The sequence below is a fragment of the Bufo bufo genome, chromosome 11 (genome assembly GCF_905171765.1).
Source record: "Bufo bufo chromosome 11, aBufBuf1.1, whole genome shotgun sequence".
NCBI classification, from domain to species: Eukaryota; Metazoa; Chordata; class Amphibia; order Anura; family Bufonidae; genus Bufo; species Bufo bufo.
The window spans coordinates 84,916,946-84,941,917 of record NC_053399.1 but is presented as its reverse complement, the minus strand read 5'-3'; the positions used below and the strand labels follow the sequence as shown (position 1 = coordinate 84,941,917).

At 41.3% G+C, this 24,972-nt stretch overlaps 1 protein-coding gene across 1 annotated transcript; it reads right to left on the bottom strand.

Moving 5' to 3' along the window:
* Positions 1 to 1,602: 1,602 nt before the first annotated feature.
* Positions 1,603 to 21,366, bottom strand: LOC120981486 (butyrophilin subfamily 2 member A2-like; the record flags this gene model as incomplete). Its single annotated transcript, XM_040411024.1, has 7 exons — positions 21,282 to 21,366; positions 16,518 to 16,865; positions 13,846 to 14,121; positions 8,016 to 8,042; positions 5,295 to 5,321; positions 2,418 to 2,920; positions 1,603 to 1,647 (listed from the first exon to the last, which is right to left on the bottom strand). Coding segments are annotated over exons 1-7 (1,311 nt in total), but the record flags the coding sequence as incomplete, so codon positions are not given.
* Between the last annotated feature and the right edge of the window lie 3,606 nt (positions 21,367 to 24,972).

The following is a 24,972-nucleotide window of genomic DNA, read 5'->3' as shown; positions in this document are numbered from 1 at the left end:
AGTGGAGCGGAATCAATAGCAAAAACAGGAATATCCTTTCCCAAAGTGCATACCTGGAAACCATGAGTTATTGCAAATTGATTATCAATGAGATTGACAGCTGCTCCACTATCCACAAAAATCTCACAAAAAAATGCTCTTGCTCTCTAGCGCCACCCTAGCAGGCAGGACAAAACGGGAACTACAAGCAAACGGAAAACCTTCCATTTCTGCCTCAACCCTGCCAATAGTAACAGACGGAACATTTTTAAAAGATTTTTTCCTTTTTGTTTCTTTATTACTCCCAGAAGACTGCCTGAATCTCCTAGAGGGACAAACATTTACCAAATTATTTATACCTCCACAACAAAAACAAACCCTCCCATGCGGGCTGAATCTTCTATTGTCAGAGGCAATCAACCCCAGCTGCATGGGCTCCTGCTCAGAAGGGGCTGACAGCGACTGAGACCCCTGCGCACAGAAAGAGACCGCTGCACTGTCCCGGGACTGAGTATGACAGGAAGGAGAGATCTCTCCTCTCTCTCTAAGACGCCTGTCAATACGAACAGCCTGAGACATAGCAGAATCCAAGGAGGTAGGTCTCATGAAAAGCAAATGCATCTTTCAATCCCTCTGAAAGACCATGGCAAAATTGACTTCGGAGTGCAGCATCATTCCAACCAGTATCAGCTGCCCATCTCCGAAATTCTGAGCAGTATATCTCTGCGGATTGTTTACCCTGGCATAACAGACGTAGTCTAGACTCAGCCAGAGCAATACGATCCGGATCATCATATATCTGACCCAGGGCTAAAAAGAATTTATCCACTGAACGGAGGGGCCGTGCCCCTTCCGGCAGCGAAAAGGCCCAGGATTGAGCGTTACCCCTGAGCAGCGATATAATGATCCCCACCCTCCGTTCTTCATCACCAGAGGAATGGGGAAGAAGGCGAAAATGGAGTTTGCAAGCCTCTCTAAAACGCACAAAATACTCACTACCCCCGGAGAACGTATCCGGGAGCGAGATCTTAGGCTCAGAACAAACTCCATGAACGCAAGCTGAACCGGTCACTTGAAACTGAGAAAAAGTCTTACGGAGATCAGCTACCTCCAATGAAAGACCCTGGAAGCGCTCAGCCAAAAGTGAAACCGGATCCATGCTTGAGACGGTTTTGGCGGCTTATAATGTCACGGATGGTGTACAGGAAACAAGACAATACAATATAAACAATGACTCACTGGATCCACAACTAAGGAACAAAAGGGAGACCCCTGCATGAGACCTGCCGCTTTCCCCTATTGCTCAGCCCATGCGACCACCCCAAAGGTGGATGGGCGCATATCCACGCACCTCGACTATCCCACACCCGAAGACCCCACAATAGTGAGGGGACACGACCACCGGCTCCCCACACAGACACGGAGGGAGTCAGGGTCACCTGGATCCAGAAAACAGAAAATCATAAATACATAAACAGCACTTATCTTGCAGACGACTGGGGACTGTGGACTGAGAACTAGGAACAGCATGCACACACACTCCAGGAAGTTGTATAAGCCGCACACTACTGCATTCTGGGGAGGAACTTAAAGGGCAGCAATCAGTCCAACTGCATGACAGCTGAGATAGACTAACGAGATGAGGAACTCAACCAAAACAAAGAAATTCAAGGAGGAGGATCTGAAAGGCTCCTGTCAGAGCTTCTCAACTGTCTGGTTGTGACAGATTACTTGACTGTAGTTACCTGCTTATCTGTTATTCTAATCCTGCCTGTAATGATATCACCTCTGTGATATCGTGTGCATGAGCCCTTAAATAAATGTTTATGACCTTTTAGTAATTTAGAGATAAGGTTTATTAAATGACCAGGACAAAGTAAAATTGAAAGTACGATTCACACAGCTGGAAAAACAGTTAACCATCTGTGACAGAAAGGCTGAATATTTTTAATAAAGACAAATTGAGAAAATAATGTTTAGCCCAAAATGAATAAAATGCAACCGCAACAAAATGCCGCCAAAGGTGGACATAGCCTTTAAATAAATGCACTTTCTATAAGCAATACACTGTGTAATTTAAAGACAAAAAGGGTTCTTACCTGCATCTCCAATATTAAAAATGAAAATGTATAGATATTGCAAAAGGGTATCAGTAGAATGTCTTGCCAAAAAAAGGTCTCATTCAGCTATGTTAAGGCATAAAGTGAAAAAACATGATACTGAATGGCAAAATGTGTCCTTGATTCTAAAAATGGGGTTGACCTTCATTGGCAACGGAGGAAATGTTTTACTATATTAGGCAGATCATGTCATTTAATACAAATGCATTTGGTCATCAAATTTCGCGATTTGGAGTCTTCGATTTCTCTATCTGGCAGCATTGGTGTATTTTCGTCTGGATCTTTCCAAAGACAGTGTGGGCAACCATCTGAACACACATGAATATTTTCATGAATATCCCAAATGGAGAAAAATGGATATAATTGAATTGGGCTTTGACCTTTTCTATGAAATGAATGGATAATGTGGCCTTTATCAGCATCATAGAAAACAATCTTCTCTTTTTTCAGTTGTACATATACTCCAATGTGGCAAGGCTCTGAAATGTTAATGTCTTTAGGACGATCTTCATAAACTGTGTAGGTTTCCTTATTTAATTCTATCACCCAAAATCCTTCTTCTGGTGACAAATTCAGCTTTCCTTTCCTGGGTATATTTTCAGAAGCTACTCCAATAGTCCAGTGTTTTAAACCTTGTACATTCACCATCCAGTAGTTATGCTCTTTTGAAAGACCTTCGTTTCCAAGGACATATAGTCGTGTATCAAACCTTTTCTCATGGTCTGACACATTTTGTCTCTCTGTCCCCCTTGACAAACACTTAAGGTCATCTGACACCTTTAGCTCAGGATGAGCAGTTTCCGGATCAAGGCTGACATCAACTGGAAAATGGAAAATCGGGAGAAAAGAACTTGGACGTGGCTTTTAAGTGAAAGCAGAATGCAAGTAGTTCAAAATGGTATCTAATTCCTTAAAGTAACACTCCAGACAAATTGTAACCTACGCTATGCTTAGTGTATGGAGAAAGGAGAAGTACATGACCTCTATCTTCGAAGTCTTTGAATTTCTGAGTTCTGTCCCTTCATCTAAAGTCATGGAATGTTCCTTTAACAAATTGAGTTCTTCAAAGTGGAAGCAGACTTTCTTTATTTTACAAGGGCATTTTTTTAGATAATTGATATTCATTAACTTATTAATCATGAGGCCCCTTTTCGAAATGTACAATGTGGGTATTTTATGTTATACAGTTTTACATTGATTATTTTTGTGTTAGTTATGAAGTATCTTTCAAACAAAGACAGAATAAAATACCCACAGTTGGTCTGATAGCTGCTTCTTGATAAACAAACCTCTTCTTAAAGGGGTATTGCGGTTATATTGTTATCCCCTATCCACAGGATAGGGGTTAACTATTAGATCGGTGGGGTTCCTACCACTGGCACTTCCATCGATCACAATAACAATGTCCCTGTACCATGTAGAGTCCCTGAAATAAACGGAGCGGCCAGTCCAGCATATACGTGGCCGCTCTTTTCATTTCTATGGGAATTCTGGAGATAGTATAATAGAGGGCGCACATTAAGGTCCCCAAAACAACAATACCACTATGGCTCTCGATCTCAGCAGGATACAGATGGGAGGGAATGCTGGCTGACTCAACTGTGCCCCTGATCCCAGGATTGGCTATTGGGTGGAACTGAGCCCCAGGAATGGACGATCCTTTTAGCATTTAAGGAGGACATTCTGTTTCCTACCTGGACACTGCCATTCTGAACCTGACATACTGTCTACATACTATGCCACTACCTGATGAGCCAAGTTTACTTGGCAAAACAAGTCGGAGGAGGGGGTAGAAAAGGCTAAGTTATCGCTCTATGTAATAATTAAAATGCATGGCATTCACTATGGCTATATAAATTTACAATTTATACTGGATAAATAATTATTCTACAAAGAATCAGAACTGAAAACCATCAGCAATCCTTGTGATCATTAGAATGATTCAGGAAACATTATTAGTCTCTGCATTATGGAAGCTAAGCTGAGTGATGTGTCTGTCGACAAGCATGTCAACTCTTTCCAATGATTACCAGCAGAACTGTGAATGCATCTCTGGGCTGCATCTTAGGATACTTTCACACTAGCGTTAATATTTTCTGGTATTTAGATCCGTCATAGGGTCTCAATACTGGAAAAAACGCTTCCGTTTGGTCCCCATTCATTGTCAATGGGGACAAAACGTAACTGAACAGAACGGAATGCTTCAAAATGCATTCCATTCCCTTCTCATACCGGAGAGCAAACCGCAGCATGCTGCGGTTTGTTTTCCGTCCTGGGATGCAAGTCAATGGGGATGGATCCGTTTTCTTTGACACAATAGGATCCGTCCCCTATTGACTTTCAATGGAGTTCATGACGGATCTGTCTTGGCTATGTTAAAGATAATACAACCTGCTCTGTTCATAACAGGCGGTTATATTATCTGTAACGGAAGCGTTTTTGCTGGATCCAGCAAAAACGCAAGTGTGAAAGTAGCCATAGTTGATAAAGCACTATAATGCAAAAATAAACAACATTTTATGTAGATTATTTCTATGTACAAACTAAATTGGTGTCCAAGCTTAGGAATAGCCACAACTTCACGTCAAGTTAAAATGTTCTTCTTGTCTCAGGGCTGCTCTAAAAGCCAAATGTTCTTCTAGATTTTGAAGCATTTCACAAGAATCAAGAAGTACATGCAACACTTTCATCTGAAATCTGTTCTCATCGTGACAACCTTTTTCAATATGGACTAGGTCATAAAATGCCTCAATTTTACCAGCTATAGTAGAGAACTACTAACCTACAGTGGTTTTTGCTCTGGCAGACCTGGCCATCTATGTACATCAATATGTAAATGGCTACTCATGTGAATGCAGTGCTGGACTGGGGTTCCATGGAGCCACCAGAGGAAAAGATACTTGAGGTCCAACATCTGCATCATAAATAAAGTATAATAGGTTTGGAAATAAAGAAATGGACACTAGTGATGGCTTATTGGCTCCAAAGGTAGTCAAATGGGTTTGTTTCTCCTGGACCTTTACCACTATATTATCTGAGCTTGGGCCCACCAGAGGAACATCTGGTATTCTGGTGGGCCAGTGCGACACTGTTAAGTATAACATAATACTACGTTTTCTTATGGAGCCATTGCTGAAAAGAAAATGCATGGCCTAGTGATAAATATTGTTCAGATACAAGCCAAGTTATACATACCCACATGTTGTTTTGCTTGTTCAAATCCTAGGAGAAGATAAAATAATATATTTCGTTATAATAAGGAAAATACATTAATATTCTAAATTAAAATAATGAGTTTACTTTAAACTACATTTTATATAAAATAAAACCCATTGTTCCACTAACTGAATGATGACATGTTCTGGTCATCCAAATGACATGCTGTAAATACTAGACTTGTTACGGACCTGTGCAGCCATCTCTACAGTCACCGCTATGGGACTTCTGAAAATAACTGAGCCAGTGATTAGCTATTTTTGGAAGTTGCATAAATGTAGGGTGGCTGTGAATGTGCAGCTTCATGTAAGCTTCAATTAAGAGTCCAGTCTTGAGGTTTAAGCCATCCCAGAGGTGGGACCCACACCTCTAGGACAGTTATGACATATTATATCGATATTGTCATGGTGGGGAGTGGGGGAAACCCCCCACTGTGCGGTGTCAAAGGGTAAAAGGGGATCAGCCTGGCCAAAAGGAGTAATAAGGGAGCAGGTCACCTCCTACAGCATCCCTAATCCTCTCCCTGACTCCTCACCGTATAAGCGGACCCAGATGGTAGGACGGCTCATACTCTGGATTCCTAGAGACCCTGAGTTGCCCTGGAAATCCCTCACCAAGGAGCCGGGAAGAGACGACCTGTTCATCCCAGTCATGGAGGAATAGGAGTCTCTATCTGAGGCCAGGTTGCAAGGAAAGGGGAACACATACAGCATATGGAGTTGGCAGGTAAGCAAAACCCATAACACACTTACCTGCCACAGACACACTGACTGGAACCCGTGCACAAGTGCTGCTGTCCACACTAACATTAAGGACACAGCACAAACCACAACCACACAGGAACCCAGGACACCCATAGCTGCAATAAACGTGAGACAGGGGAATGTATAGCAAACATGCTGGACACCAAACATCACCAGCCATGTAACACAGCACAAGACAAACAACACAGTGAACATAACCCACACAAACCAAAAGATAAGAAGGGAAAGAGACACCATAAAACATCAATGACCACAAGGGTGGCCCTCACATTTTGCCATGTCAAGGTTTTGTGCTAAAATAAAAAATAAATAAAAAAAAGTTTCCCCCATCAATCTGCACTAAATACCAAATTTATTAGGAAAGGAAGGACTAAAATTTGTCATGGACATACGTATTCAGACCCTTTGCAATGGCATTTAAAAGTTAGCTCAATGGGGACTTCCATTTCTCTTCATCATCTTTGAGATGTTTGTACACCTTAATTGGAGTCACCTGTAGTAAATTCACTTGATTAGACATGATTTGTAAAGACACACCCATTTCTATATTAGTCTCACAGCTTACAATGCATATTAGAGCAAAAACCAAGTGATGAGGAAGAAAGAACTGCCTGCAGAACATAGAGACAGAATTATGTGGAGGCAAAGAGAGAAGGGTACAAAAAAGTTTCTGCTGCACTGAAAGTTCCCAAGAGCACAGTGGCCTTCATAATACTCAAAAAGAATAGAATAGGTTCGAAAAAATCAGGACCCTTCCTAGAGCTGGGCGCCCCACAAGAAACTAAGTAATTGGGGGAAAAGTGCCTTGGTAAGAGAGGTGACCAAGAATGCTCACTGTGGCTGAGCTCCAAAGATCCTGTGTGCTGATTGGAAAACAAACAGAAATCCGCAGCAGCACTCCACCTATTTGGGCTTTATAGAAGAAAGAAGCCTTTCCTCTGAAAAAGACACATGAAAGTCCACCTAGAGTTTGCAAAAAAGAACCTGTGTGAAATAAGATTCTGTGGTCTGATAAAACAAAGATTGAACTTTTTGGCCTCAATTTTGGCCTCAAAGTATTTCTGGAGGAAACCAGGCACTGCTCATAACTTGCCCAACACCATCCCTACAGTGAAGCATGGTGGTGGCAGTATTATGTCGTGGGAGTGTTTTCCTGCGGCTGAGACAGGGAGAGTGGTCAGGGTTGAGGGAAAGCTGAATGGAGCAAAGTACAAAGATATTCTTAATGCAAACCTGACCCAGAATGCTGTGGACCTCAGACTGGGCTGAAGGTTCTCTTTCCAACAAGACTATGAATGTAAGCACACAGCCAGGACAACACATAAGTGGCTTAGAGACAACTCTGTGATTGTCCCTGAGTGGCCCAGCCAGAGCCCTGACCCGAACTCCATTGAACATCTGTGGAGCGACCTGAAAATGGCTGTCCACCAATAGAAGAAAATCCCCAAATCCCCAAATCCAGGTGCGCAAAAGTTGTGGCATTATACCCAAGAAGACTGGAGGCTTTAATCGCTGCCAAAGGTGCTTCAAATAAGTTCTGAGTAAAGAGTCTGAATACTTATGTCAATGCAAGATTTGTCATTATGGGGTATTGAGTGCAGACTGATGGGGGAAACTTTTTTTTTTATTTGCCTTTTTTCACTTTCTTGTGACCGTATTCTTACACTGTATATTTAGAATAATCTAGTTTATGAATCTTAAGTGTTTGTCGTAGGGCTCATGCACACGAAGGTATGCCACCCGTGCCATGCATTGGCTTTCCACTCTTTGGGTCTGCATTTGTAAAATGGTGCACAGACAGCCAGTGTTCGTATATTATCCACTGGTCATGTGCATGAGCCCTTATAATAATATGCATGCATTTGAAATAATTGTTTAGCATCAGTATTGCAGAATATTGGGAAAAAAAATTATGTACGGAAAATATTTACTTCACCTTTCTTAACTATTTCTCTTTTCAGTTCTGAAAGAAAAAAAAAAGAATATTTTATAAATAGGCACACTCATCGACAGGAGTGTATATGTGACTTTAACTAAAATTCAGGAGTTGCGTTGACCTAGATGTGTCATTTATATGGGCAAAGGTATTAACTCCTCATGACTGCAGCCAAAGATCTCTTCCCAGTAACATCCAAGTGGTGCTGGAGATCAATGGGAAAAATATAAAGAATAAGGCAATCTTCCACTGTCATCAAGGATTTTCAGATGGTGGCTAAGAAAATGTTTCTCTGATGTTTTAAAAACAAGCTGCACATCTCACAGCCATACTGACATCTTCTTCAGACTATTAGGATGTTAATTAACTTGACAAAAAAGCTACTACTGCCTCAAAAGATATAGCTTGCGGTAAAACATCAATACAACTTACTAACCACCATCTGAAAGACCTTGATGACAGCACCAGGAGAAGATCAGCTTCATGTTTTTAAATGGGGTTTCGGGTACTTAGATATTGATGGGCCAGCAGTATCAGATCTGGGAGAGGTCCAACACTCAGTACCCTCACTGATCAACTATTTCTCTTTCTAGAATCAGATTCAACCTTTCATTTTCCAAAGGAGCTGTCAAAAATGAAAAGTTGGAAACTGGTTGCTAGGGGCAACTAAGCCAGTTCTATTTTACACCAGTTTGATAAATATCCCCCTTGTGCTTCTAGTTTGATCCTCTATATAGTATCTGACACAAGCAGCTAAGAGATGATTATTGAGGGTGCTGGGTGTTGGCCCTCTCCCAGATCTGATACTGCTGGCCTATCTTAAAGAGAAGTTTGATACCAGTTTGATAAATGACCCCCAAGGTTCTGTCCTCTGTGTAGTGAAGTGTTGGGGTGCTGCAGCCCTAAAACTATTCAAGTGTAGGGAGCTGTGTTGCCATACCGTGGTGCCTGAAACTATACAGTGGATGGAGCATTCTGTCTACTGAATAGCTTCGTAATCCAAAGGCTGCTCAAAACATCTGATGTGTGGGGATGCCAAGTGTCAAGCTCCCACTCATCTGATATTGTTGACCCGTCCTAAGGATAGGTCATCGATATATAGGAACTGCAAAACCTCTTTAACTATGTTGCCCTGGATGTCTTGTTTATGCTTAGTGTCTATATTATGTATGTATACCTCTTATCATATGTACAGCGCTATGGAATGAATGGCGCTTTATTAATGAATAATAATAATAATAAACCATCCTCATATAATAAATATGTCAAAATTTAAGAGGTATATCGGTCATAACAAGTGACCTCCAATCCAAAGGATACAGCATAAGTATTAGATCAGTGAGAATCCAAACATTGCAATCCCCACCAATCATGAGAACAGGGGCCCCACACCCCAAAACAAATGGAGCTACTCCTCCACCAAAAATTCCATTCATTTCAGGGACCAAGGTCCTAATCTAATAGTTATGCTTTATTCTGTGGATAGGGGATAACTTATTATAACCAGAATACTCCTATTAATGCTATGTACACCTTCTGAGTCAATTTTTCTATGATTGCATGTTGCCCATTTTTGGCTAAAATATATATTTTTTTAATTGGCCTTTATTAAAAATATTGAGCTGGTCTGTCACAAAGGGTTATCTGTTTTTCTAGCTGTGTGACTAGTACTTTCACTTTGGTCATCTAATAAACCTCATCTCTAAACTACTGAGATATCATAAACACTTATTCAAGCCATATCCTTATCAGTAAGATAAGAATTGAGCTATAATGAGTGTTTATAATGTCAGAGAGATAAGGAGTCTGTCAGCTCCTGGTCTGATGAAAAAGACAGAAAATCCAAAGGGTGCTACTAGAGCATGTCAGCTCTGTACAGAAAAAGGGACGCCATATTTTTTAATAAAGACCAATTAAAAAATATATTTTTAGCTCAAAATGAGTACATAATTCCCCCAAAGGTCTATATAGCCTTTAAGCTTCCTATTTATAAAATGTGATATTCATCATATAGGTTTGGCCTAACATGTTTACATCTGTGTTATGTCCACAAGACCTGGACCCCAGTCATTCCACTGAACCGTACCTTGATCATCATTGGGTTCTATGGTGGTGAAAGTCTGGTTTGTTAGAGCCACAAGGGGTCCCAGGTCTATTTTTAGGCCTTGAAAAATGGGCTTTAAAGGGATTCTGTCACCTCGTTTTAGCTTATAGAGCTGCGGACATGCACGGCTAGATCGCTGCTAGCATGTCCGCAATATACCTGTCCCATAAAGCGGTGTCCTTTTATTGTGTTTAAAAATCGCGAGATTACGGCAATCTAACTGTGAAGAAAGGAGGCGATTCAGAGAACGCAGGCAGTGCTGGGCACCTTAACAGGGGGCGTGGCTGGGCACCAGGAAGGTTAGTGCAGGCCCTTGGGCACCTTACCAGGCTCATTTACATATCTCTAAAATCATTTTTTAAACACAATAAAAGGACACCGCTTTATGGGACAGTTATATTGAGGACATGTTAGCGGCGATCTAGCTGTGCGTGTTCGCAGCACTATAAGCTAAAACGAGGTGACAGAATCCCTTTAATTGGTAAAAAATAGGAACCTCTAATCTGAAAGAATTTTATCCATAAGTGGAAAAAAATTAAATTATTTCCAGACTAAAAAGACAAATTAAACTGGTGTAAAGTAGACCTGGCTTAGTTGCCCATAGCAACCAATCAGATTCCACCTTTCATTTTCCGAAGGAACTGTCAAAAATGAAAAGAAGAATCTGGTTACTAATTCAGTTCTACTTCATACCAGTTTGATAAATGACCCCAAAAATTGTTAATCTGAGACCAATTGTGAATCGTTTTTGAACATTTTAGTTTCATACCTTTGTATATACGCATTGAGTGGTAGAGAATAAATCCAAAGGTAGTTAGACCAAAAATAACAGCGATGACGGTCACTCCAATATTTCTCTCAGGAAATAATGAATCTAGGATAGATGGATATAATAGTGACTTCAAGAAACACGTGGTGGACTATATTATTACTTATGTAATAGGCATATATTGACATATAACCTTTTGTCTACTATGTGATTCTGATGTGCCGTCTGAACGGAGAACTATTTCTTGCTGAAATGTTTGGATGCAAATAGAAACTTTTTTTTTTTACAAACATAGAAGTAGAGATGAGAGAACTTTACAAAAATTTGATTCAGCTGCTGCTGAATTTCATAAAGAAATGTGCTTCGTAATGAATGACTTTGTCATGAAGTGCATTTCTTTCTAAGTAGCGGGCGCAATGACGGGGAACGACGATTGAACCCCTCAGATGCCACATTCATCGCTGATCGTGGAATCTAAGATGTAAAATTAGGGCTTTCAGGGGTTAATCAGTTAAAAAAATTATAATAATACTCAGCTTATCCATTTGAGCACGAAGAGGCCGCCGCGGCCATTAGTGATGAGCGAAGGGTTGTGAAATTCCATTGGGCTGCTTCGCAGAATATTACAAAAAAATTTGCTTTGTGACAAATGACTTTGTAACAAAGTGCATTTCTTTGTAATTAGTGGGTGCAATCAAAGGGAGCAGGGAGTGATGACACCCCTCCCCATCATTGTACCCTTCAGATGCCGCGTCCATGCATGATCATGGCATCTGACATCAATCAAACTTACCTGCTTCATTTGGTCGCAACGGGCCGGCCACCGCATTCTTGCTTTAAGACCTGGCGTGAAATCTCACTCTGCCCGAGATGACGTCATCAAGCTGGCCGGTGTGGTGATGTATTCTTCTGTTTTTTGCACTATTTCAGGTAAAATTATTTCGCTACCACAAAGCACAAGGAAATTCACTTTTGCGGTGAATCACATTTATCCTGAAATTCAGATCGAAGTCCACTTTGAAGACTTTGATTTGCTCAATACTAGTGGCCACCTTGATTGAAGATCCCACGCTGGCCGGTGTAGTGACATCATATGCCACTGTGCACGAGATTTCATGTGGTATCTTCATAAGATGGCCACGGCAGTCTCTTCACACTTAAATGGATGAGATGAGTATGATTATTTTTTTTACCGCCATTTCAGTGAAAATTGATTCGTTACCACGAAGTACGAAGAAAGTCGGCTTTGCCGCGAATCGAATTTTCCCTGAAATTCGGATTGAAGTCTACTTCGGTTACTTCAATTCGCTCAGCACTGCATAGAAGCGTGTTACTCTTAGTTGCTGTCACTTTAAGTGTAGTTGTACCCTTTTGGTCATGTGACTTATTGTCGCTGTGTAGCCCCTAGGCTTAAAAGTGTTGTAACACAGTGTTTGTAAACGCACTGGAGGGCATACAGTATATATCTCACCCAGATTGCTCAAGTGGGTGAGGTCAAAGAACTCAGGTATACTGTAGCTACTGGCCCTTTTCATTCGGGGATTAGGGAATAAATATGAGGGCTCATGCACACGGCTGTTGTTCGTCCATGCCCATATTGCAGCCCGCAAACAGGGTCCACAATATGCGGGCACTGGCCGTGAGCACCCTGCATCATGGATGCGGACCCATTCTCTTGAATGGGTCTTCAATCCGGAAGGTCAGTGCGGGACGGAGGAACAGAACCCCACTGAAGCACTAGTTTTTGTCCGTGCCTCCACACTGCAAAAAATAGGACCTATAATATGTCCTAATTTTTGTGCGGCGGACAGATCACGAACCCATTCAAGTTGAATCGGTCTGGATCCGTTGGGGCAGCAAATTGCGTCTCCCAATGCACGGAATGAACAAACAACGGTGGTGTGAATAAGCATTAAAGGGATTTTCTCATTCATTTCTATGGGGCCACTGAAAATAGCCGAGCGCTGGCTCTGCTATTGCCGTCTGCCCCATAGAAATGATTGGGAGCATGGGCACGCTCCCATTCACTTCTATGGGAGAGGCAGGGATTAGTGATTGGTGGTGGACGGAACCCGGGAACTCTGGGGTCCTCAAGCCACAGCGCTCCCTGCTCCGTTCTCGATATAGGTGCGGGTCCCAGCGGTGGGACCCGCACCTATCAGACAATGGGGGCATATCCTAGCGATATGCCCCCATTGTCTAAGATACAAATACCCCTTTAAGCCTGAGAACCTCATTTCAGCTGAAATTGCAGACATTCTTGCTGTGATAAGCTGGATCTCCCCGGTTTTTGCTAAAGCACCTAGGTGAAGTAGCCTCTGTTTAGTTAGCATCCGGATAGGCAGGCGTTCCGTTTTTGTTGTTCCTGTTTGCTGCCAGTGAATGGCTCAAAGTGACTGCATAACTTGGATGCCACTGTGTTGTGTTGGTAGAAATAAATTAGATTTGGATTTTAACTCTTCAAAGCCTGTTTCTGTCATTGCCAACTCCATCTCCATGTCAGATTGTGACAGTGTGTAAGACATACTGTATAAAATTGTTGACTGGCATGTAGATACGTTTTTTTTAGCACAATTTGGACAGAATTCAGGCAAATTTTTCCTTAGTATGTGTCCAACAATGTTTTCTGGATAGATGAGACCAACAATTCTTGATTATACCGAAAGGCAGCTTGAGGTTAATATAATACCATATGTGAGAAGATGGTGCTATATCTCAGCCAACATAGGAACTTACAACATGAGATCCTAAGCAAATCAGAAAATCTAACAAGTAATGGTAGAAGAAATGGAGGTGATTACTTGCAGGAGCCAAACTTAGTAGAATAAAAGTTCATATTCATACTACTCCTGATAATAAAAGCTCTTTAGTCCTTACCTGTTGCTGTCAGGAATTTAGCATGGCCAGAGCTGATGACAGATTTCCTTAAATTTTCCCATTTCAAGTAATAACTTTACCTGCTAAATAAATGGCAGCTCCTCTTTGATGCTCCAGATATGAATTTTTTATGATACAATATTTATTTTTGTATTCTTTTGTAAAAATGGTAGAAATGTTAATGCTGTACAATCCATCATCCGCCTTATCAATAAACTTAGAATACTCTGTCATGTTTTTCTTGTCATCACTAAACCATTGTCCGTCTGGTTGTGGATACCAACCAGATGAAGAACATGTCACTTTAAGGTTGAGTTCTTGTGGCTCAATTGAAAAAAAAAGATTTGTTCCAATTGCTGTAAAGAAACCAGAAATAAAATCTCCATTACATATTATGCTACGAATATACACTATATATACTGTATACAGATATAGTAAATGTTAACTTGAGGCTTAAATTGTTAAATACACATTTGCAGTGCATTTTTTCAGTGACTTTTCTTAAGTGCCCAGTTGAAGTTTGCTGCAATAGCTTACATATTGCAGGCATTAGGTATCACGTTAATGCTTGCCACATCTGTACAGTACAAATACTGAATAGCAATGAAAAAAATACTGAAGAACAGTACAATATTATAATTGCAATGCTAAAATACCCATTTTTAAATACCTTATGTGAGAATTTTAAATCAAAAGGTTCAAGTGCAGCCCCCTCATCTGTTAGCCAAAATGAAAAGTGGTAACTTAGAATAAAATACAAGGTAATTCATTATAAAGTTCAAAAGATTTAAAGGGGTTTTCTAAGATTTCCATATTGATGGCTTATCCTCAAGATAGTTCATCAATATATTATTAGTGGGAGTCTGACTCCCGACATCCTTTCCGATCAGCTGTTTAAAGAAACCACGGTGCTCCAGTAAGAGCCATGGCCACTTTCTAGGTCAGTGATGTCGCGTTCAATAGTAAATTGGGCTGAGCTACAATACTAAGCACAACCACTATCTATTGGACAGTACTGTGTGTTTGGTAAAATGCGATAAAGGTGCAACTCTTACGAAGCACCTATCAAATCTCATATGGCAGGTAACAGACGTGTGGTGCAAAGAGGAGGGATGGAGGGTACCCTTTCACTAGGGAGAGGGAGGAGTGGTGACCCCTAACTCACCTAGCACTGGCACCTGGCTGCCCTGACGTCCCTAGATGGGCTGCTCACCCGTACGCCGATCACGTGCCTCGTCCCTGGCTTACACTGAAAGAAGCCCATGGTAGTGAGTTGGGCGATGGGAGCATTAGTCCTTACCACTGAGACCTAGGGTGACAACCGGGAAAGGAGAAACAACACTAACACCACATACAATCCCCGAAGGTAGACAACAAACCGGAGAGAACCGGATATCCGACAACATCAGTTCAAACTGTTCCAACAGCTCCACAGCAACTCCAACTCCACAAGAGGTCAGAATAGAAAATCTGGAAGGAAGGTCTATATCTGGCAACAAGGGAAGTAGAAAGGGAGAATATATTGTATCTGGAAGTGGCTGACAAAGAACAGCTGAAAGGAAAAGCTACCGATTCCTAAATGGGACAAAAAGGATTGCAAACCTAAGCAGGAAAACCTGAACCGGAATCCATTCCCATAACTAGGTCATGGAGCGATCCCTTGAGACCCAGTGAGTAGCCACCCGCTGCGACCTTCTGACTCCAGGCACAATAGGGTCAGCGATAGGTTGTGACACCCTCGTGACAGCATTGCAGCCTCTTCACACAGATGGGAGTTGGACCCCCCCAATCAGATATTGATGACCTATGCTGTGGAAAACCTTATAAATGGTTAAGAGAATAGTCTATAAAGTACAAGATATTTCTTTGTGATCAAGAAGAGATTTTTAGAAATATGTCCAGTTCTAGGTTATAGTGGGGTCCATGGCAAAGCTGCCAAATTCCTACCCTTTAAAGCGAGTCTGTCAGCCCCTCGATGCACTAAAGTTCTGTCACTCCTCTCACTAAGTCTTTCCCTTCTAGAACACGGCCAGGCATCTGTAACCTGCTCAGGTAGAAGCCAGAGCAACAATGGTCTCCTCCTTGGCTTCGGCTGAGGTTGGCCACTTGTCCGTGACCCCTGCAGGGCTTTCTGGCTTGAAGGTTTGGGGGGGCTTTGTCTTAAAGAGAAGCTACAGATAGACTACAACCTTGTGCACATGGGAGAAGAACATCATGTCCCTATGGCTTTCAATAAAGAATGGACATGAGACTTTACACAGTTTTTAAAATTTGAATAGTATTTTACAATCAATGGGAATTTCATAATAATGATCCACATAATGGAGTATGGCAATAATTGGAAATTAAACGTTTATTTCTGATGATTGCCTGTTTGTTTAGCTGCAGTCCAGCTACATTTCTATGCAGCAATCATCTCCTCTGTACAGGGATGAGCGATCACTACTGTGATCATTCATCCTTATATATATTGTTTGTGGGCAGTACATCCCTATTTAAATAGGGCAATGTACTGCCCTCAAAAGATTATTTTAGATAGTGTATGAAATATTTAGCCATCTGCCAACTGAGAGAAAGATCATTTGTTGGGCACCTGGTGGCACTTTGCACTGGACAATTATTAGGAATGAACGTCAATACGAATGTTCATCCATGATAATCAGGAGATCCTTGACCCATGTAAAAGGAACCTTAAACAATATGCTATTTAACCAACTTATGTTACATAAATCATATACTGTATTTGACTTACACCGTGGTAGGATTTCTATTCTGGCTTTATCAAACATGAACGTACTCTGGAAGTAGCATGTATATAAACCATTATCGGAGGGCTGAATGTTGAGTATCTTTAGAGAAATATTTCCTTTTTTTATTCCATCCCTTATCAATTCTGTGCGTCCATGAAACGCACTGTTCACACCTTCTAGCTCTTCCACTCCTTTGCGATATTTGTAAATGGTTGAACCATCATTGTCCTTGATCCACCTAATCTCCATGTCCTCAGCACTTATTTCAGGATTGAGGTAGCAATTCATAATTGCATCTTCTCCGACATCAACCATCGTAGAAGTTGAGGAACTGTGAACATTGAACCATTCTATACACAGAAAAAAAATATTAACCTACAATGGACATTTGCTTAGTTACATAAATATGTGAACCCATATACAGTGTGTATAGACAGCTGCTGTAGAACTTGCCTAAAAATGCTTGGTTTTATAGTATTAAAGTTTTTTTCACAAATATTTATCAACAGGCCAATGCATAGTTTAGTCTATTAATGTCTACTTGGTTGGTGTCCAATTAGAATAAAGGGGCATGAGTGGTTGTTGAAGAACTGTGGCTATTAAGATGTTCCAGTCACACATGTATCTCTGTAAATGCCCTTGGGCTAAGTACTGCAGCTTTAGTTAATGCACCTGGTACTTGTGAATTCACCATGGCGTCTCAGTGACACCCATCTGTGCTTCGGATTAGACCACCACCAAGCATACATTGACAGACTAGCTATCTTAAAATTCTACCTCTCAATAAGCTGATCATTGCAGGGCCATTTTCTTAACCTCCGTGGATCTGCCTTTATAGCTGGCAAAATGTTTTGTGTGGTACACAAGAAATTTATTAAATGGACCAAGGGTCAAACAGAGTACCAGAGGATCCTTCGGTAGGACAGGTCTCTGAAGGTACATTGGGCCCCAAAAGTCCAGTAGTAAAAACCCTTTTGGAACTGCTTTTGGAGCAAATCATTCCCCACTAGGGTTTATTTATTTGATTGAAAACATATTAAACTTCATTGATTATATAGTGGTATGGGCCAAGAATAATTTCCTCTGGTGAGCCCAAGGAACCCGATTCTGACACTGAATGAAGGCAGCAAAAATGATACAGATATCCTGAAATAAGTAGCTCAAGAAGAGGTGGTTTGAAAAAAAAAACATTTGCTTACTCGCAACAACATGAAAAATATTTTCAAATCTGGTCCTCTTGTGCTACTCGTCTTAGGCTACTTTCACACTACCGTTCAGAGCGGATCCGTCTGGGGTCTGCCCAGACGGATACACTCATATAATGCAGACTTGGGATCCATTCAGAACGGATCCGTCTGCATTATATTGTAGAAAAAATTATATTGTAGAAAAAATTCTAAGTCTGAAAGTAGCTTCAGACGGATCTGTCCAGACTTTACATTGAAAGTCAATGGGGGACGGATCCGTTTGAAAATTGAGCCATACTGTGTCAACTTCAAACGGATCCGTCCCCATTGACTTACATTGTAAGTCTGGACGGATCCGCTTGCCTCCGCACGGCCAGGCGGACACCCGAACGCTGAAAGCTGCGTTCAGGTGTCCGCCTAATGAGCGGAGCGGAGGCTGAACGCTGCCAGACTGATGCATTCTGAGCGGATCCGCGTCCACTCAGAATGCATTAGGGCAGTACGGATGCGTTCGGGGCCGCTTGTGAGCCCCTTCAAACGGAGCTCACAAGCGGACACCCGAACGCTAGTGTGAAAGTAGCCTTAGGATATCTCAAGCCAAGTGGAAAAGTAATGAAGACTCGTGAAGAAAGTGGAAAAGTAAAGAAGGACACATCTGTATATAGTCTATTAGAGCTCTGAACTCAAGTCTGATAGCCTTGGGGCCATAAGTGAAAGCATTGACTAGTCTGACTCACTCATTTTAAACTGGTTGTCTAGCATCTTAGAAAAAAATACTAATAGTAGATGAAATAAATAATAAAAATAAAAAAAATCACACATCTGCTTCGAAGTCTTACTGGTCATTGTTGACCTGTCCTGCTGTACACGTGATTACTGCTGCACCCAGTCACTGCCTTAGCGGTCTTCTAAAGTACATTCCAGCATCAGTGCATGCATAACAGGTCATCAATGAAGGGAAAAAAAACAAAATGCTGGTATGGACCACCAGTGGTGGGAGATTTAAGTAGGAATTTTTTATTTTATTTTGCACATTACTACTTTTAGTACTTTTTTCTTTTAAATTTTTATGGAACTTGAAGTAATTCAATAGATATAAGAAAAATACTATAAGAAAAAAGTTACCTGCACAAGAAAATTTAACACTGATGACAATTAACCATATAACCCAATATGATATCAGGTTCCCTGTGGTGCTTCTGAAATAAAAAAATAAATAAAAATTATTGTTAGTTCATGAACTTTTTTTTTTTTTTTTAACATTTCCATATAATACCATCATATGAAGAAAAAAATAAATCAAGAAATCAAATGCATTTTGGAGTAGAACTACCCTGCTCAAAAAATAAAGGGAACACAAAAATAACACAATCCTAGATCTGAGTTAAATTAAATATTCTTCTGAAATTACTTTGTTCTTTACATAGTTGAATGTGCTGACAACAAAATCACACAAAAATAAAAAATGGAAAATCAAATTTTCAACCCATGGAGGGTCAGGATTTGGAGTCACCCTCAAAATTAAAGTGGAAAACACACTACAGGCTGATCCAAACTTTGATGTAATGTCTTAAAACAAGTCAAAATGAGCTCAGTAGTGTGTGTGGCCTCACGTGCTTGTATGACCTCCCTAACAAACGCCTGTGCATGCTCCTGATGAGGTGGCGGATGGTCTCCTGAGGGATCTCCTCCCAGACCTGGACTAAAGCATCTGCCAACTCCTGGACAGTCTGTGGTGCAACGTGACGTTGGTGGATAGAGCGAGACATGATGTCCCAGATGTGCCTCAATTGGATTCAGGTCTGGGGAACGGGCGGGCCAGTCCATAGCATCAATGCCTTCGTCTTGCAGGAACTGCAGACACACTCCAGCCACATGAGGTCTAGCATTGTCTTGCATTAGGAGGAACCCAGGGCCAACCGCAACCAAGCATATGGTCTCATAAGGGGTCTGAGGATCTCATCTCGGTACCTAATGGCAGTCAGGCTATCCTCTGGCGAGCACATGGAGGGGCTGTGCGGCCCTCCAAAGAAATGCCACCCCACACCATTACTGACCCAATGCAAACCGGTCATGCTGGAGGATGTTGCAGGCAGCAGAACGTTCACCACGCAGTCTCAAGACTCTGTCACGTCTGTCACATTGTGCTCAGTGTGAACCTGCTTTCATCTGTGAAGAGCACAGGGCGCCAGTGGCGAATTTGCTAATCTTGGTGTTCGCAATTGTCACTCCAATTAAAGTCTATTGAACTGACAAAAGAAGTCTAGTATAACACTTGGGTCAACTCTGGCAGTACTAGAGAACTAAATGGAGCAGCAGCTCTATTTAAATAGGGAACATGGGACCCTTAATCAGTGATCAGTGGGGGTTCCAGCAATCAGAATCCCAGACAACAGAGACTTTCATCTATCCAGACTGATTAGAGCAGAGATTTGCTGCTTTTCGATCCATGCACTCCTTAAAGGGTTGTTCCATGAAAAATGTTCATACATTTTTCAAATAAGCACCTGGACCTGGAATTATAAATATAATTTTTTTTTTGCTGCAGTCTACCTAAGCAATTCGCACATGCTCAATTCCATCATTCAAACTGCCACCAGTCAAATCTTACTATTTGAAAGCTGTGACAGTTAGGCCTCTTTCACACGGGCGTTGCTGGTGACGTGCGGAAAAAGATTGCGGATGCGTTGCGGGAAAATGCACAATATTTCCCCGCGAGTGCAAAGAGTTTTAATGCGTTTTGCACGCTGTGTGAGAAAAATCGGCATGTTTGGTACCCAGACCCGAACCCGACTTCATCACAGAAGTTCGGGTTTGGGTTCGGTGTTGTGTAGATTTAATTATTTTCCCTTATAACATGGTTTATAAGGGAAAAAATAGCATTCTTAATACAGAAATGTAAGTAAATGAGAGATGGAGGGGTTAAAAATGAAAATTTTAAATTAAACTCACCTCATCCACTTGTTCGCGAAGACCGGCGTCATCTTCATTCTTCTTCTTGAGACCTGGGAGGAAAAGGACCTTTGGTGACGTCACTGTGCCCATCACATGGTCCATCACCAAGGTGATGGGCCATGTGATGGCCAAGTGATGGCTCCGCGCTCATCACATGTCTATCACCTTGGTGATGGATCATGTGATGAGCGCAGTGACATCACCAAAGGTCCTTTTCTCCCAGGTTCTTAAAGAAGAAAGAAAGAAGACAAGCCGGCTGCGTGAACAAGTGGATGAGGTGAGTTTATTTTAATTTTATTTTTTTTAACTCCTCCATCCCTAATTTGCTTAGCATTCTGTATACGGAATGCTATTATTTTCCCTTATAACAATGTTATTAGAAAAATAATAAAGATCGGGACACCACATTTTTTGCAGCCCCACTGAAATCAATGATTCTGCATCCTATCTGTATTATATGGTGTCTGATTTTTGTTTACATAAATCTTGGGATAACCCCTTTAACTTCTATGATTTACATATATCTCACAGCATACTAAATCTGACTCAAAATATGAATTATAAAAACTTTCAACCTCGACCCACCCAACAAGCTTATCCATTTTCAACCTTGTGCATACTCACTCTTTTGGGAGCCAGACAATCTTTCAAGTTCTCTGACAAACTGCAAGTAGTCTTGAAGAATTTGGTCCATACACCACTCAGGCATCCTCTATATGATTTTACTCTTACTTATTTCATTGGGGCAGTGCATTATTTGATGTGTTTGTGACTATTGGTGTTTACTGCTATACATACCCTCCTAAGCATTGTGCCACGGCTTACTCAGATTTCCAAACTGACAGCCTTTCATTAAGCATCCAATATCTACCACTAACTGCCAAGAGGAATCTGGTAATCTCATTAAACAAGTGCCCTCCATGTTACATCTGAAGCTGCTTCAAAAATCTTACACAGGAACACTCTGCGCCCAAGATTTGAGGCCAGTACCTAAACTGCAACCTATACTGAAGTGACTAGGCTTCATGGCCAGTAAAGAATTCCTTATACAGCCTTCCCATTATGTCCAACCCACTATGGCCAGCCAACTCTATGGATTGAGTTCTGAACTATCAAGAAGTCAGGTAAGGCCTATCTTTAAAAGGGTTTCTGGTTTAGAGAACCAGTTTTCCACGGTTCTATTTGAGCATTCTGAGTTAATTGAGGTGTGTCTGACATTCATGACCCAGGAGATAAGAGCAGCTAAACCTTCTCTCCCTAGTGGACCCAGCATACCCAGGAACTGCGATTCAATTTCACGCAGAATTTGTTAAACGAACATTAGTTGTGACACAAATTGAACGTTAATGTGAGAACTTCCTGTGATTCCCAGCAGTGGAGCCATTGCATGGTCTATCTTATTTTTGAGGAACACTTCTAAGAAAGGGGGATTGCCCAATGCAGACAACTCCATCAATGTTCTGAATAGAATTAAGGGTATATATGGATTTGACCTCATGCACATGGCCATACAGTATTTACCGTATAGGGGTTTACCAATATTTTTATACTGATGACCTATCTTCATTAAAGGTCATCAGTATCTAATCGGTGCGGGATCCTGAAAGTGTCATGGTCTATCTGCAGCTTACCAAGAACAGTGCCATGCATTGTATGGCGGCTATGCTTAATATTGAATGGAACCGAGCTGTGCCTAGGCCATGTGACCAATGTACATGACATGACTGGCCTAAGGTAAGCCATGAGAAGCTCCTGAGAGCACCAATAACACAAAACTGCAGAAATTGCTCGATCACATTTTGCCTTATTATTTGCCTACTACTGTACATCTATCAGTTAATGTCTGTAGTGAATGGGTCGTTTGTTAATATCCAGTAACTAAATCGATTGAGCAGTCCTAAGACTTCTCACAGCGGAGAGTTTACTACTTAGTATCCAGCCTATACAATGTCATCAGTTCAGAAAAAAATTATCAGTCTGGAGTCCAGGCTGTTTAAAGGGGTTGTCTCACTTCACTGAGCGATAAGAACGACTAACATACTGCAGTCCACAGAGAGACAATAATCAACTTTATTTCAGCCTTCATACCAGATTGAAGATGGCTGCATTTGGATGTAAAATATAAAAAATAAAAAAATCACAAGGAAAAATAAAATGAGATTTTATAAATACAATTAATTATTACCTCCATAGAATTTTTTTTCTATAGTGTTTACGTAATAGGCTATAAAATACAAAAGGTCAAGAAATTGAAACATACGTTGCTTTAAATTATAAACTCCGACAGCCAAAGGGGAAAATTTCATTTACTCTACTTTTTTGCAGCTCATTGTCCGTTTGGAATAAAAAAACAAAACAAAAAAATAAAATTGTAAACCCAATAGTCTTTTCTACGTAGATGAGTCCTAGATCGGAAGTCAAGTTACATAAAACCTCCATGAATGGATCAACATAACAAAAATCTTTTCCATAGACAATGTATAAAGTACAAAGTGTTAAGGCTTCACAACAGCATAATTGACTAAAGTAGTAAAAGAAAACTCGGTAAACTTGCTTATCTAGTTAAGAGGAAGGTGTGGCTTTTTCTGAGACTTTGCTCGAATGGTTATTGTATATTAACTTATGATGATAAATTATTTAGTTTCGATTTAGGTTTTCAATTTTCCATCCTAACAGTGAACTAGCACAACTAAATTGGTCTAAACTTCTTCAGTTAGTCATAGGATTACATGAAAGATACCCCAGAATTGTAATTACATGGGGAATTCAAGTAGATGTTCAAACAGACATGTTAGGAGAGGTACAGGACTTTGTTAAATCTGTATTTTTTTACAGATGGAAAATTCAAAACCTAAATCGAAACTAAATAATTTATCATCATAAGTTAATATACAATAACCATTCGAGCAAACCCTTGCCACGCCTTCCTCCTAACTAGATAAGCAAGTTTACCGAGTTTTCTTTTTAATACTTTTAGTTATTTATGCTTTTCAGAAGCCTAAGGCCCCTTGCAGACGAGCGACTACTCCGCACGTACTCGCATTGCAAAAGCATTGCGCCCGCACGGAATCCGTACCTATTCATTTAAATGGGAATGTGTACATGTGCATTGCGTGAAAATCGCAGCATGTTCTATATCCTGCGAGTTTCACTTAACGCTGGCCCCATAGAAGTTAATGGAGCTGTGTGAAAATCGCATCCGCAAGCAAGTGTGGATGCGATGCGATTTCACGCATGGTTGTTAAGAGATGTTGTTTGTATACATTCCGTTTTTATCACGCGCGTGCAAAACGCATTAAATCGCATTGCACCCGCGCGATAAAAACTGAACAACTGAACGCGATTGCAGGCAAAACTGAATGACTTGGCCCGCGAAATCGCGCAGTTATCACTGAATGCATCCGCAACGCATCCGGACCTAATCCGGACAGGCTCGTCTACAAGGGGCCTAACACTTTGTACACTGTACATTGCCTAAAAGATGTTTGTTATTAGCGATCCATTCGCAAACACACAATGAACAGAGTGGAAAAGGTGGTGGCCACCACCAAACGTGCTCCCCACAGAAGTTAATGGGAGTGCACTGCTCTTGCAAGACAAACGCTCTCATTCATTTCTATGGGGCAGACGGAAATAGCCAAGCTATTTTCGCCGGCTCCATGGAAATGAATGGAGGGCATACACAGTGTGCCTCCACAACCTTCAGGGATCCGTTCTCGATGTAGATGAGGGTCCCTGAGGTGGGACCCCACATCTATAAGACAATGGATGCATATCTTAGCAATATGCACCATTGTCTGCGATGGGAATACCCCTTTAATGAAAAAAAATTATATTAAATCAGACATCATATAGTACATGTAAAATCTCTAACAAAGCTAGAACCAGCCCTATACCTCACATGGTCCAGAGATCTCCTCATTTATGGATCCAATTGCTCAGCAAGATACCTCAACCTGGGGATGAGTCCTTTCTACTGCGCTTCTCTCCTTCTATCTGCCACAGCTTCAAACAGAAGATTTAGGCCGGGTTCACACGAACGTGTGTGACCCGTGCCTGTGAAGCGGCCCGCAAATAGCAGGCCGCAATGCTCGTTTGCCGGCCGTAGGTCAGCCGCATCGGATCGCGGACCCATTCACTTTAATGGGTCCGCGATCCGGCCGTTCCGCTAAAAGATAGGACTTGTTCTATCTTTTTGCGGAACGGAAGACGGGACGTAACCCCAGGAGGCACTCCCTAGTGCTTCCGAGGGGTCCCCGTCCCGTGCGGCCGTTCCGCGATTCCGGATTAGCGACCCATTGAAGTGAATTGGGTC